Source organism: Panicum virgatum, chromosome 1K (genome assembly GCF_016808335.1).
Source record: "Panicum virgatum strain AP13 chromosome 1K, P.virgatum_v5, whole genome shotgun sequence".
Classification (NCBI taxonomy): domain Eukaryota; kingdom Viridiplantae; phylum Streptophyta; class Magnoliopsida; order Poales; family Poaceae; genus Panicum; species Panicum virgatum.
The window spans coordinates 54,878,699-54,891,926 of record NC_053136.1 but is presented as its reverse complement, the minus strand read 5'-3'; the positions used below and the strand labels follow the sequence as shown (position 1 = coordinate 54,891,926).

Sequence of the window (13,228 nt, the reverse complement as noted above, 5' to 3'; positions counted from 1 at the left end):
ATCCGGTTCTCGGCCGCAACGACTACACCGACTGGTCACTTGTCATGAAGGTGAACCTCCAGGCGGCGGAGCTGTGGGATGTCATCGAGTCCGGCGACGGCGACTTCCCTACCGACCGCAAAGCTCTGGCCGCGCTCCTTCGAGCTGTGCCTCAGGAGATGAGGGCGGGGCTGGCCGTTAAGGAGACTGCGCGCGACTACGTGCGCCGCATCGGCGACCTCGTCGGCGACGCGTTCATCCTGACGAAGCGCGACTACGTGCGCCGCATCGGCGACCTCGTCGGCGACGCGTCCGACACCGGCAGGGTCAAGAACGTGGAGCTCGAGATCCTCACCGAGATGAGGTGTTCCACCGGGGAGGACGCGCAGCTCATGGTCAGCTACAGCCAGCGCTTCAGGGACTTCCTCGAGGACTGCCCCGCCGCGTTCCGGTCGCTCACGAGGCTCACGCTAGAGTTCCTGTGGTTCGAGGACCAGGACGCGCTGCGAGACCTCGTGCGCGGCTGCGACGCGCTCGAGTTCCCCTCCCTCAAGTTCTGCGGCCTTTTCCGCCCGCGATCGCCGGACTTGGACGACGACATCATTCGGCCGGCCGTGCTCACCATCGACGTGCCGCGGTCGCGGCTCAAGACGCTGGTGTGCGATCACTGCTACATCGAGCGGGTGGAGCTGGTGCAGGCGCCGGCGCTCGTCGAGCTCCAGCACCGCTGGTACTTCGACGACCATCCTCCGATATCGTTCGGGTGCGTTCCGGCGCTCAGGAGCCTGTCCCTAACTCACCACCCGCACCGCCATCAGGATGATGATGATGATGTGATCAAGTGGAAGTTAAGTGAGCTTCTGGCGAGAGACGGCAACCAAATACAGACGCTGCGCTTCGATTTTGAGAATGACGAGGTACGCGCGTTTTGGTAGCATATACCAACCTCAAGATCCTTTTCAAAAAAAAAAAAAACCTCCCTCAAGAGAATAGAACTCTGTGCAGAAATTAAATGCCTTCGGTTAATAGTAGGATTATCTAAAGTTGATCAGTCTGGTTGGCAATTCTCAAAGTTTTGTTGCTGCTGACGACCTTCGTTGCAGATATGGTTGCAACCAGAGCCTCCTAGGAAACTGAGAGCTGCGCTTGGCGGGCTGAAGGAGCTGCACCTGACGAAGATCCCTCCTGGATACAATCTTTCATGGGCACTGTTTCTACTCGGAGCTTCACCACTCTTGGAGAGCCTTGATATCCATGTCCGTAGTTGCTCATGCTGATGATGCCCATTGTCCGTCCAGTCTTAAATCTTTAACTTTCTTCTTGCACTGCTGATTACTGCAGACAGCCGACCACATATGCCGTGGTGAGTGGCGCAAGAGACGTGGCGAGAACACGAACCTGACATGGCAACCGCCATCGCCTGGCTTCGTGCACCATAATCTGAAGAAGCTCTCGTTCCGGCGTGCCTTCAACGTGTACAAGGACATGCGCTTTGCAAGGCTGATCATGGAGTTGGCAGTGAATCTGGAGACTCTTACTTTCGGCGTCAAGACCTTGGAGTGTAAAGACTGTGTAGCCGCCGAGCTCAATTTTCCGGATCCGGCCAGACCGAGGTTGAGGCTGCCAGGAAACAGGGAGCACGTTGATGCGCTAGAGAAGAAGCTCAAGGATGGCATCTCCACCTCTGCGCTGATAACAATAATCCTACCTGATTGAATCTGCACTGCTGCTGCTATATTTTCTTTCTAGTCGTGTGCATTTCTCTCTGAGAGCGATGCTAAGCGACAATGTATATTTAACTACTACCTCTATCTCAAAATATAAGCATTTTAGATTTAGTCAAAGTCAAATCTATTCAACTTTGACCATTAATATTCTCATGGATGAATTATTTTAAATATATACATTTATATATTATGATAATTGCTTTCATAACAAATCTAGTCATATTATTTTTATTTTATAGATCTTTATAAATTATTTACTATTTATAGTTAAATTTGATTTTGACTAAACCTAGAAATGCTTATATTATATTATGGGACGGAGGGAGTATCTCATTTATTTTTCCCTCCCACAAGAAGTACAGTGCTTCAGCGTCGTCCCTAGAAACATTTTCAGCGTCGATCCGATTCTGGGATCCTTTTGTAGACTAGTGGATGGATTTTTTTTTTCGAAAAGCCTTCTAATTTAAATCGCCATTATTAATCACGATCCGATTTAAAAGTGTTTCTAAAACTTCCGAATACACAAATACAATATTTGCAAATGCCTCCCTGAACTCGAACGGCTCTCCTCCCTGCAGCCGGTGTTTTTAAAGTCATTTTCAGGAGGTGGGAGTACTGCTGGCCTGCTGGGGAAGCGGAGAGCAGGAGGGAAGGAGCCTGCCAGAGAGAGCAAGCGCGCGGCACGGCGGCAGGGCGAGAGTTTTTGTTGATTGTTTTTCCTTATCAAGTCAAAGAGAGTTGCATGCTGATCCTCTTGTCCAATGACTTCTTCTGATGAAAATCTCTCCTGGACTGGATGCAATCTCTCATGGGCCACGTTCTTGCTGGAAACGGCGCCGTTCTTGGAGACTCTTGTTATCACTGTGCGTTGTGCAGCTGTTGATGCTAGCTAAATCGCACCACGTGCCTTCGCGTTTTTCATGCCTAGTAGAGTATAGAACGAAGAACTTAACTTTCTTCTTGTCGATCCTGTGCAGATATGCAGCCACATATTCATGAGGTTTGCAGTGAATCTGCAGGCCGGCGGCCGGCCGTCACTTTGGGTGTCCAGTCCGTACCTGGGGTGTCCGGGATGTATAAAAGCCCAACGCAAGTACCCGGATTCGGCCAGATCAAGATTGAGATTTGCTGGTGGCAGTTAGTATGTTGATGCAGGAATTCATGGATGGCATCGCTACATCTACATCTGCTAAGATGACATTACTCTTATCTGATTTAGTTTGATGTGCCACATCTGCACATTCTGCTTGACATATCCAGTTGTCGGTTAAATCATGGATACCACATAATATTATACATTTATATTAGATGCATGGTCTATATATTTACAATAGCATAAGCATGAGTACACAAGTCAAGTTCTGGTAGCAAAGGCTAGCTTGGTACTCTCACAGTTCGGGGTTCACAAAGGTCGCTTGCAGCGATACAATGCTATGGAGCTAGTATAAGATTGTCTGGGTCAGCATGAGGCGTGATTTGGACGGATCTAACTTCCGCATGCCAAGCACTCATCCCGGTTGTTCAAGGAACAGACCACCTGGGCCATTTTAGCCTGGACATCCTCTTCCTCTGAAGTTTGTTGCTTATCCTGCAAATCCAACGTTTTTTCACAAGAACAGTGGTTAATCAGCATATTGAAAATTTATCCAAAATACAGTCAAACAGATATGGGCTAGAACACAATCAGCACAAATCACCTTGAGGAGAGTAGTATCTACTGTAAACTTAATTGCATCTGCCGCAGCGCGCGTTCTTAGGTAATACATCCCTGTTTTAAGGCCCTGGTATCAAACAAGAGAGGGCACTCATTATTAGTGTTTTCCTTGGTGATTCCTACTTGAACTCCAAATCTCCAATAAAATAGAAAAGTAAAGAAAATTCCATTTAACTGCTGCCTCTTTTTTAGAAAAAAACAAAAAAAAAAAAGGAAAACTGAACTGTAGCATTGGATCGGAGAGTTACTACCTTCGACCAAGCATGGAAGTGCAATGAAGTTAGCTTCCCAAAGTTTGGTTGATCCATGTGAATATTGAGGCTCTGGCTCTGATCAATATAGCAGCCACGATCAGCAGCCATGTCAACAATAGTTTTCTGCTTGATTTCCCAAACAGTCCTGTGCCAGTGATTAATAGAACAAACATGAGTGATAGTTTGCTAGTTTGCATATCATGAAAATTATAGCTGCTTGTAAACTCACATACTTGTAAACTGCTTTTAGATCATCTGGGACCTCGATAACCTTTTGGACAGAACCATCCTCATAGATTATCTTGTTTTTTAGAATAGGAGACCAGACACCTATCTCAGTCAGATCATGGAGAAGATGCTTGTTTACTATGACAAACTCACCACTGCAACAAAGAAAATTAATTAGAGAACCCCAAACATTATAACACCAAAACTAGGAGCAGCAGATATGCTAACCTTAAAACTCTTCGACTGTATATATTTGATGTGTACGGTTCAAAGCACTCATTGTTGCCAAGAATTTGGCTAGTGGAAGCAGTGGGCATAGGAGCAACAAGAAGAGAGTTCCTCAATCCAACTTGAGAAATCACCTCCCTTATTGCTGACCAGTTCCATCTGTCTGATGGCACTACATTCCACATATCAGGTTGAAGAATGCCCTGCAGAAATGCAGATGAAGTGTACTGAGAACTAGTCATTCCACAACTTATCAGCTTATCAAGGTTAATAGTGTCTGGGAATAGCTGTAAGGAGCTACATGCTTAATATTAATTAAGTGAATGATGATATATAACCTAATAAGGAAATGACCTGAACCAAAAAATGGATATCATACTTATCATAATTTCCTTGCCAACAAGCGCTAACAAATTTTTGGAGATTTCTATCAGTAATAAACTGTATTGTGTCAGAAGTAAATAGCTTGACACAATCAAACACAATATTAAGTATAATTGATGGACATGGTTGCAAACAATATCACACACAAACCTTGCTGACAGGGCTCCCAGCATATGTTTCATAAGGACCTTCTTTTGCAGCAAGATCAGCAGAAGCTTTTAAAGCATGATAGTAAATAGTTTCAAAAATATCCTTGTTTAACTGCTGGGCCTGGGGAAAAACTCATCATGTTATCAGCAAAGTACAAAAATGGCATAACTACACTTTTGAGCTTGCAAGATTACCTCTGGTGAATCGAATGGCATTCCAAGTAAAATAAAAGCATCCGCCAATCCTTGAACGCCTATCCCAATTGGCCTGTGCCTCATATTTGACCTCCTTGCACTCTCAATGGGATAATAGCTAATATCAATTATTTTGTTGAGATTGTATGTAACAGTCGAAGTAATCTGTCATATAGCCAGCATTATGTTAGTATTGTTCAGACTGGTGAGGCAGTGTCATACATCTATATGAAATGTGAGGTAGACAAACCTCTGCTAATTTATCAAAGTCGAAGTATCTATTTTTTGACCCACTGCTACCAACAAGCTTAGCTGGATGGGACTCTATAGGAACACCCTGAAACATGTGCAAGTGTAAGTTATGCTAGTTACAACTATAACCAACCAAATAATAGGAAAGACGTCGGCATGTACCTTTTCCCTCACAAAACGTGGTAAGGCAATTGAAGCTAGGTTGCATACAGCAGTTTCAGAAGGACTGGTATACTCAATGATCTCAGTACACAGGTTGGAGGACTTAATTGTGCCAAGATTTTGTTGGTTACTTTTTCTGTTGCAAGTATCCTGCATATCATTACCTTTTAGAACCAGACCTTTGGATTTTTCAGTAAGAACACACAAATGCGATAAAATAATGGCATATTTAGAGGCAGAACAATTGGATCCTTATGAATTTAATACCTTATAAAGCATATAGGGTGTTCCAGTTTCAATCTGTGCCTTCAAAATATCAAACCAGAGAGCCTGCGCTGAAACTACTTTCTTTGCCTTTCCCTGAAATCACATAGCTGGGTTACTATACATCTTAAGTCAACCTGAAAAAATTGTATATCCAAGTCAAGCATCCGGCTTGCCTCTCTTTCATATTTATGGTACAGATTTTGAAACTCATCTCCCCAGCAATCAGCCAAACCTGGAGCTTCATTGGGACAAAACAGTGACCACTGTTCATTGCGCTGTACCCTTTCCATGAATAGATCAGGAACCCACAGAGCATAGAAAAGATCTCTTGCACGATTCTCCTCCTACAAGTTTCACATAACAAAAAACAAATCACAGAGAGGTAGTCTAATATAATAGCAAGCCAAGCACTTATAGCAAACTTCTTATATTCAACCACAGGCTATTTTTCAAGAATGTGTGTTATTGTTCAAGTGCTTTTACCTTTCCATGGTTCTTCCTTAGATCAAGGAAGTCAAAGATATCAGGATGCCAAGGCTCCAAATATACAGCGAATGCACCTAAAGCAAGGCATTTGTAAGAAATCCTCAGCAATCATATAGGACCAGGCTAACTTACTGATGCTAGTTACCTTTTCTCTTGCCTCCACCTTGATCAACATAACGGGCAGTATCATTGAAAACACGTAGCATAGGAACAATTCCATTAGAAGTTCCATTTGTTCCTCGAATGTAACTCCCAGTAGCTCGAATGCTGTGGATTGATATACCAATTCCTCCAGCAGATTTGCTTATTGCAGCACATTCTGAGAGAGTATCATAAATTCCCTCAATACTATCATCTTTCATGCAGATAAGGAAGCAGCTGCTTAGCTGCATAACAATAAATAGAAGAATGAGATTAAATGTATAACTTAACAGTCCACACTGAACACATTATTGATTGAAGGTGGCACAGCAGTACCTGGGGCCTTGGAGTGCCAGCATTGAAAAGGGTCGGGGAAGCATGAGTGAACCAGCGCTGAGACATCATGTGGTATGTTCTGACAGCAGATTCAATATCATCCTTATGTATGCCAACAGAAACTCTCATCAACATATGCTGTGGCCTTTCCACGACCTTTCCATCAACTTTCAACAGATAAGACCTCTCGAGTGTCTTAAAACCAAAATAATCATAGTCAAAATCTCGCTCATAATTTATCTCACTGTCCAAGCGAGCAGCATTCTGAAATGATAGAGGTCAAAAGTTGAGTGCTTAGATTTCATGAGTCAAACTGTATGCTAGCGAACGAGCCTGCAGCCCGACTGGCTAGCAGGGCTCAAGTAGCGCCCCCTGCCTGCCGGCCGGGGTTCGATCCCCCATGGGGACGGATTTTCCAGCAGGCAGTGCAGGGGTAAAAAAATCGCCCTCGCTGTGCTCGCTGCAAGGCATGGCCCTTGTGGGCATGGGCCAGGGTTCGGGGGTTTTTCCGCGGTCAGAGAAGCCGTGGTCGCTTCCTCTTAATGAAATACGGTGGGGGCCGTTTCACACCCCCCCCCCCCCCCGGCCGCGTTTTTTTTGTCAGACTGTATGCTAAGAGGAGTTAGTAAGAAATAAACCAAGTACACGGATGAACCAATGTGAATTGCAACCACAAGTAGTAATCCATTTATTTCATGGTTTTTGTGCATCAAATTAAGCACCAAAAGAACCATTTCAGATGTTAATTACAACACATCACACCTTCATTATGATCCCGTAGACATCATCAGCAATCATGGGAGCCATCAAGCCAGACCTCTCGTCGCAATGCATATACAGAATCTTTACCCTGCACACGGAGATGATAGAACCAATCACAACGCGGATATTCAAACTCTCCTCCTAGAGTAGACAAGAAAAACGAGGTATCGTACGTCTCTGAGAAGGATTTCATGGTGTTCTTGTGCAGGTTGGAGACGGCGATCCTGCCCGCCAGCTTCACAACGGACAGCGCAAAGGGGGTAAAAGGCAAAAGCAGTCAATATTATCCAATCGAGTTGCTCAAGCAGCAGACCCAAACATCTCGCATACGATTCGATTATGGAAGGAGCAGATGAATCACCGATGCGTAGTCGGGGTGCGAGGCGGTCATAGCAGCGGCGGTCTCGGCGGCGAGCTCGCCGATCTGGTTGGTGGTGACGCCCTTGTAGACGCCAGCGCAGACCTTCTGTGCGACGAGGACGGGGTCGCAGTGCTCCGCGCTGAGGCCGTAGCTGAGCTTCTTGAGCCGCGCGGTGATCTTGTCGAAGTGGACCGACTCCTGCCGGCCGTCGCGCTTCACCACGTACATCGCGCCGCCGCCGCCGACCCTGCCGGCGTCTCGGGTTTTCCGTCGAACAGGCAGGGGGTGCCCGGTTGAACGGGATCGGTGGCGTAGGCCTGGGGATCGGGAAGGGTTTGGGAGGGGAAAGAAGGAGACGGGGCGGCGAGAGGTTTGAAAGCGGTGGTCGTGATTGGAGTAGATGACAAGAATATTTTCTCAATTTTGAAATGGTAGTGGAGGGGAACCGCTCGGGAGCGCGGGAGAGGGAAATTTTTCGCGCGCGTCTCGGAACCGTGCTTGGTTTGGTGCCTGGGTCTGGGTGGGCGGGTGGGCAATTGACGAGTGTCGTCAATGGCGCCTGGGATTCCGGGGCTCCTTTTTCCTTGTCATGTCAAAGTCACTTTTGTGCAAACAAAATTCAAAATTTTAAATTACAGTTGAAAACTCATACTTGAAGTTAGCGTCGGTATATTGCCATTAATTGAATACTCAGCTTTGGGCCTTCAGCAAGAACATGTTCTGCGCTGAAGGTCCCAGCTGGGATGGGATCAGGAACACAAGGTCGAATTGATCGAGAAGAGCTCAAGAATATTGATCCATAATATTATAGTACATTTGGTACGGTTCTATACAGCTTTACAGCGAACAAAAACATCTGATATGAATACGATCGAGAACTGCTACCAGAGTAAGGAATATTTTTAGATATGATCGAGAACTGCTATATACAATTCTAAAACAGGGAAGGCCAGCTGTTTGTTCTCAGACTAGGTTTGAGCTGGTGGACGCTCAGGAGGATCTTGAATCTGCTGATGTGCCATAAGCTGATAGAACCTGGTTTGACTGCTGCTGCTACAAAGCCTTGTGATTGGTTTTAACCGAGGACACCCAGGAGGATCTTGACAAACTGTCACGGTACTGCAGTGGAACACAGCATCCAGATAATATGGCGCTGGCACGGGATAGTTATATAATGAGACACTTGTAGGCCGAGCTTGTCCTGCCTGTTCCTAAAACGGTGCAGTCTGATCCCATCCTCTGGGCATCCGTAGAAGGATCTCACTGTCCTCTCTGCTGGGATGTTAACATCATATATAAGATGCTGAGCCCCTCTTGCTGCTAGCCTTGCATAAGCAGAAAGGACTGTCAAGCTGCTGAGCTAAATACAACAAATTATAGTTCGATGCCAGCTCCACACTCAGCCCTGCATTAGAAAGTATAAGCTCCTATCTGGGACAACAAGTTATAGTTTCAACCAGAAATGCCAAGTAAAAGGTCAGTTCAATGTGCACTCTCACATAGAGGCTACGGGATAATAAGATTAAACCATGCAAGTGATAATCATCAACCATAGAAATTGCAACCAAAAGATGACAAATAGGTATTTCTGACAACTGATTGTTGATTGGTCGCCCAAGCCTATCTTTTTCACAGTTTATACCATGTTAAGGCCAGGTTCAGGAGTCCAGTGGTTTCCATGATGCAACTTTCCTTACATAAAACCAATTAAGCAGACAAACAAAAACATACTGTGGTAAACAGAAAAGGACACTGCAGTTAAATATTTTCTTTTCATAATTAAATAAGAAAATGATAGGATCAAGACTGCGCTGCTAACAAGAAAACTGACCATACCCTGTAATCATGCTCTTCCAAAATATCTATGGTCCACATTACTCCATGGAACTGCACCATATGGATTCATAGTTGCATCATGACTCACAACCTGGCCTCCAATGGAGAACTGCAAAGGACATCTGCAGAGCGTTTTTTTTTTTGCATTGTTTATCATAATCTGCCTTCGTATGTAATAAACAAAATGCTGGTTTGTCAAATGATAAACTATAGCTTAAGAAAGACAAACATGTAAATAACATAGTAGTGGATTAGATAAAAATGGTATTGTGTCCCCAATCTTTTCAACATCTGGCGTTTCTATTGATGAACTAACAGAATGAATCCACACAATGGCTTGTCCCAAACTCCCAATCACTCGTACATGTTTGAATGTTGCACCCAAATAGCAAAGCAAAATTTCAACATCACCCACAGGAAAACCAAAAGGCAAGTGTTGTTTTCTACAAAATTTACGTGAAATTCCTTCAGTGCAAACAGGCCCTAAAGTTTCAGACCTGTTTGTACCATCAAATTAAACCAAACTTCAACAGCATAAAATAGTTTGAAAATTGAAAACAAAATCAAAGGAAACTGATAAAAAAATTCCCAAAAATTAATAAATAAAGGAGGAGAAACTGGGCTCCTCAGATGTCTCTTCATCTCCACAAGATTTGCAGCATCCCAACAGGAGCTGCTTTCAGGAATTGGAACGATATAGGATGTGAATTCAGTCATCACAGGAGTACACAACCAAAATGAAGCAGATTCAGTGCTGCAAAAGAAGCAACTGACAAACAAGAGTTCCCTAATCATTAATCTATTTAAGAAACGAACTAGGCTCCTCAGATGTCTCTTCATCTCCACATGGTGTGCAGCATCTCACAAGAGCTGCTTTCAGGAATTGGAACGACAATGAAGGTAAGTTTGGTCATCACTGGAGCATCCAACCTTGTGGCAGAGCTGGTGAACCAGCACGCCTAGGGCCACTATCTATGCACCTAAACAACCGCACGCCAAATCCACTTACCAATAGTTCATAGAATAGTTTTAAAAAAATTTAGTTCATAGAAGCAAAGAATAAAATACAAAATTTTGAAGATATATCGATTCCACACTTAATTCTACAACAGACCTGATAGAAACATGATGTGGTAAAAAAAAACCAAACTAAAGGTGATTTGATCCATCCTGGCCTCTTATACTTCCATCAAACATTAGCATGATAACCTGAACCTACTGCAAGTTGGACAATTGAAAGAAAAATAACAGGAATCCATGCAGTGCGCGGGCTAGCAAAATCAAAACACATAAATCTGCTCATGAAAAAAACACAAACATGTTAGAATTCCTATACTGGAGGCTCTGGAGTCTCCGACTAATATGCTCCAATTTATTTGTATTGTACAGTGTTTTGTCATCAAATACAACATCATTGTTCCTAATGAAAAATTCACTCTTCAAATCCGGGCAGTTCTTGTACAATCTGGAATTTTGTAACAGCAAGTTGCACAGGAACTAAGTTGTTTTCCATTCTTGGGCCAAAGAAGTTACGCATCTACGAATCTAACGAAGGATGGATCATGAATTCAAGATTGAAACGGAGGTTGGGGAATGAGGATTGGAATACCTGCTGCACGCTGCTGCCGTGCGACCGTGCGCTTGCTGCTGTGCTCTACAACGCCGTCCGCATGAGCCACGGGCAGGAGCGGCAGCCAGACGGCCCAGGCATCTAGTCATGCTCATGCCCCACTCCGGTGTCCGGACTTCGCTACCCGACGTCTCCGATTTGGCCGCGCTGGTCATTCCCGTTCACGATTTGACTGCGCCGCCGCGAAATGTTGTAGCCGCACTGCCGCCAGATTTGGCCACCCGTCAGCCGTCGCTAGGGTTTGGGGCTTGGCGAGTCGGGAGCAGGGTTCACGTATCCGACCGGTGACCGGTAACCGCCGGCCTCCGGTTCCGGTATACCGGTCCGGTTTGGCCGGTTACCGGTCGGAACCGGTGGAATTCAAATTTGAATTCAAACTTCCCCGTTCAACCGGTTCCGATCGGTATGCCGGTCGGTTAGACCGGTATACCGGCCGGTTTGGCCGGTATACCGGCCGGTTTGACTGGTACAGGTCAAATTCAAATTTTTTTCTTTTTTTTTTTAAATTCAAATGCCCACAAAGTATACTAAATAAATGTTTGTACAACATATTTTAGTCTAAATGAACCCTCCAACTCTTTTTTATACTACTTTTACATTGTATTTGTATACTTTCGTATGCACGTTTTTTTTATTTAACTTATAAATTCCGCAAACCATACTAAATGAACGAATTTTTGAGAAAATTTGACACCATTAGATTCATCACACCTTGAAATATTTTTAGGAATTTTTTGAGAATTTTTCATTTTTTTGAATTCAAATTCAAAATTTGAATTTGGACCGGTTGGGAACCGGTCGGAACCGGAACCGGTCCGGACCGGTTTGACCGGTTACCGGTCAAACCGGACCGGTTCCCACCGGTAAGGTTAACCATGGTCGGGAGTGGGAGGCGGCCGTGGAGGGAGGGAGTGCGAAAGCCGAGAGGAGAGGGAAGAGCGCCGGGCGACGGCACCTGACTGACCGCTGGGCCTGGGCTCCCAAATTGCTGCTAGAATTGGCCTGCTATTGCATGGGCCTTCGCGGCTGTGCTGGGCCACGACTGGGGTACGAACAGAGAAATTTTTTTATTTTTATATTATTTTTTATTCGATTTATCAAAAATATATGTCTCTATTTTTTTTTGCAAAAATGTCACCCTGCCGCCGGTTCGTTTTGCGGTAAGGAATTACCGGCGGTAAGATCCGTGGCCCACGGCCCATGGAACTTACCGCCGTTTGATTCGGCGGTAGCTCCTTACCGCCAAACGAACCGGCGGTAAGTGCTACCGCCGGGCTACAGCGCGGCTATAGCCGGCTGTAGCTGCCCTGTAGACGACCAGCGCTCTACTGCCGTTTGAAACGGCGGTAGGTATTCCCACAATTTTTTTTAATTATTTTATATGCTCTCACTGTTGTAATTAATTGTATAATTATTTTAAAGACTGTAATTATTTTCTTTACGTTTAGAGATATTTCAGAAAATAATAGAGATAGCGGAGGTTAGGGAAATATTTTTTAAATTTTTTTACAAATTAGATTTAACTATAATAGTCTGTGAAAATATATTTTCATGAAATATTCATGAGTTTTAATTACGATTTCGATGTCATGTCATCTTGCATCAGATTCTTCTGCACCCCCACTATAATTAAAAATGTGGGAGTACCTACCGCAGTTTCATACGGCGATAGACATGCGTGAACCATGCCTATAGACCAAATAGCTCCATCTATAAATAGAACATCGCCCCATCTCATATGAAGTCAGTAGCCATCTCATACGAAGTCTTTAGCCATCCCCGCACGACCACCATGTCTTTCTCTGGTTCTACCTACATTCCGTGGAACAAGATTAGAGAACCTGTGCCTCAAGGAGTGCAGGTTCCAATGTGCTTCTGCGGTTCGATGTGCAAGCTGATGGAGTCCAAAGTTTTGGGCGATGACTTCGGCAGGAGGTTCTTCATGTGTGAGAACTACGAGTACGATCCGCCAAAGCGCTACGGCAAGGACAAAGCGAAGGTATCACCTCGCACTATCTAGTTTGCGTCTTCGGAGTTCAGTATGTTAATTCTAACTCGGTTTGGAAATAGAGTCCACCACCTCTTTATGATTTCATACAGTGGCTGGACACGGAGCAATCGACCGAAGCTAAGGAAC

General features: G+C 44.7%; 1 protein-coding gene across 2 annotated transcripts; it reads right to left on the bottom strand.

Moving 5' to 3' along the window:
- Window positions 1-2,969: 2,969 nt before the first annotated feature.
- Window positions 2,970-8,171, bottom strand: LOC120645405 (ribonucleoside-diphosphate reductase large subunit-like). Of its 2 annotated transcripts, none has more exons than XM_039922192.1 (17): window positions 7,626-8,171; window positions 7,438-7,499; window positions 7,265-7,352; window positions 6,503-6,766; window positions 6,171-6,411; window positions 6,023-6,099; window positions 5,713-5,883; window positions 5,540-5,632; window positions 5,273-5,422; window positions 5,109-5,195; window positions 4,859-5,023; window positions 4,665-4,784; window positions 4,131-4,333; window positions 3,908-4,057; window positions 3,672-3,819; window positions 3,404-3,487; window positions 2,970-3,294 (listed from the first exon to the last, which is right to left on the bottom strand). In XM_039922192.1, exons 1-17 carry the CDS (start codon window positions 7,851-7,853, stop codon window positions 3,193-3,195), a joined length of 2,433 nt encoding a protein of 810 aa, XP_039778126.1. In that variant the 5' UTR covers window positions 7,854-8,171; the 3' UTR covers window positions 2,970-3,192. The 2 variants fall into 2 exon arrangements, with proteins under 2 accessions (XP_039778126.1, XP_039778133.1); XM_039922199.1 differs by having other exon boundaries at window positions 6,503-6,697; window positions 7,626-8,150.
- Window positions 8,172-13,228: the final 5,057 nt, after the last annotated feature.

What these genes read in the sequence shown, in the direction of transcription:
- LOC120645405 (XM_039922192.1), bottom strand. Translation starts at nt 7,853, where the DNA reads ATGTACGTGGTGAAGCGCGACGGCCGGCAGGAGTCGGTCCACTTCGAC. An exon ending in CGCACCCCGACTACGCATCG is followed by an intron (nt 7,500 to 7,625) that starts GTGATTCATCTG and finishes TCCGTTGTGAAG; the next exon opens with CTGGCGGGCAGGATCGCCGT. An exon ending in TACAGTCGAAGAGTTTTAAG is followed by an intron (nt 4,058 to 4,130) that starts GTTAGCATATCT and finishes TCTTTGTTGCAG; the next exon opens with TGGTGAGTTTGTCATAGTAA.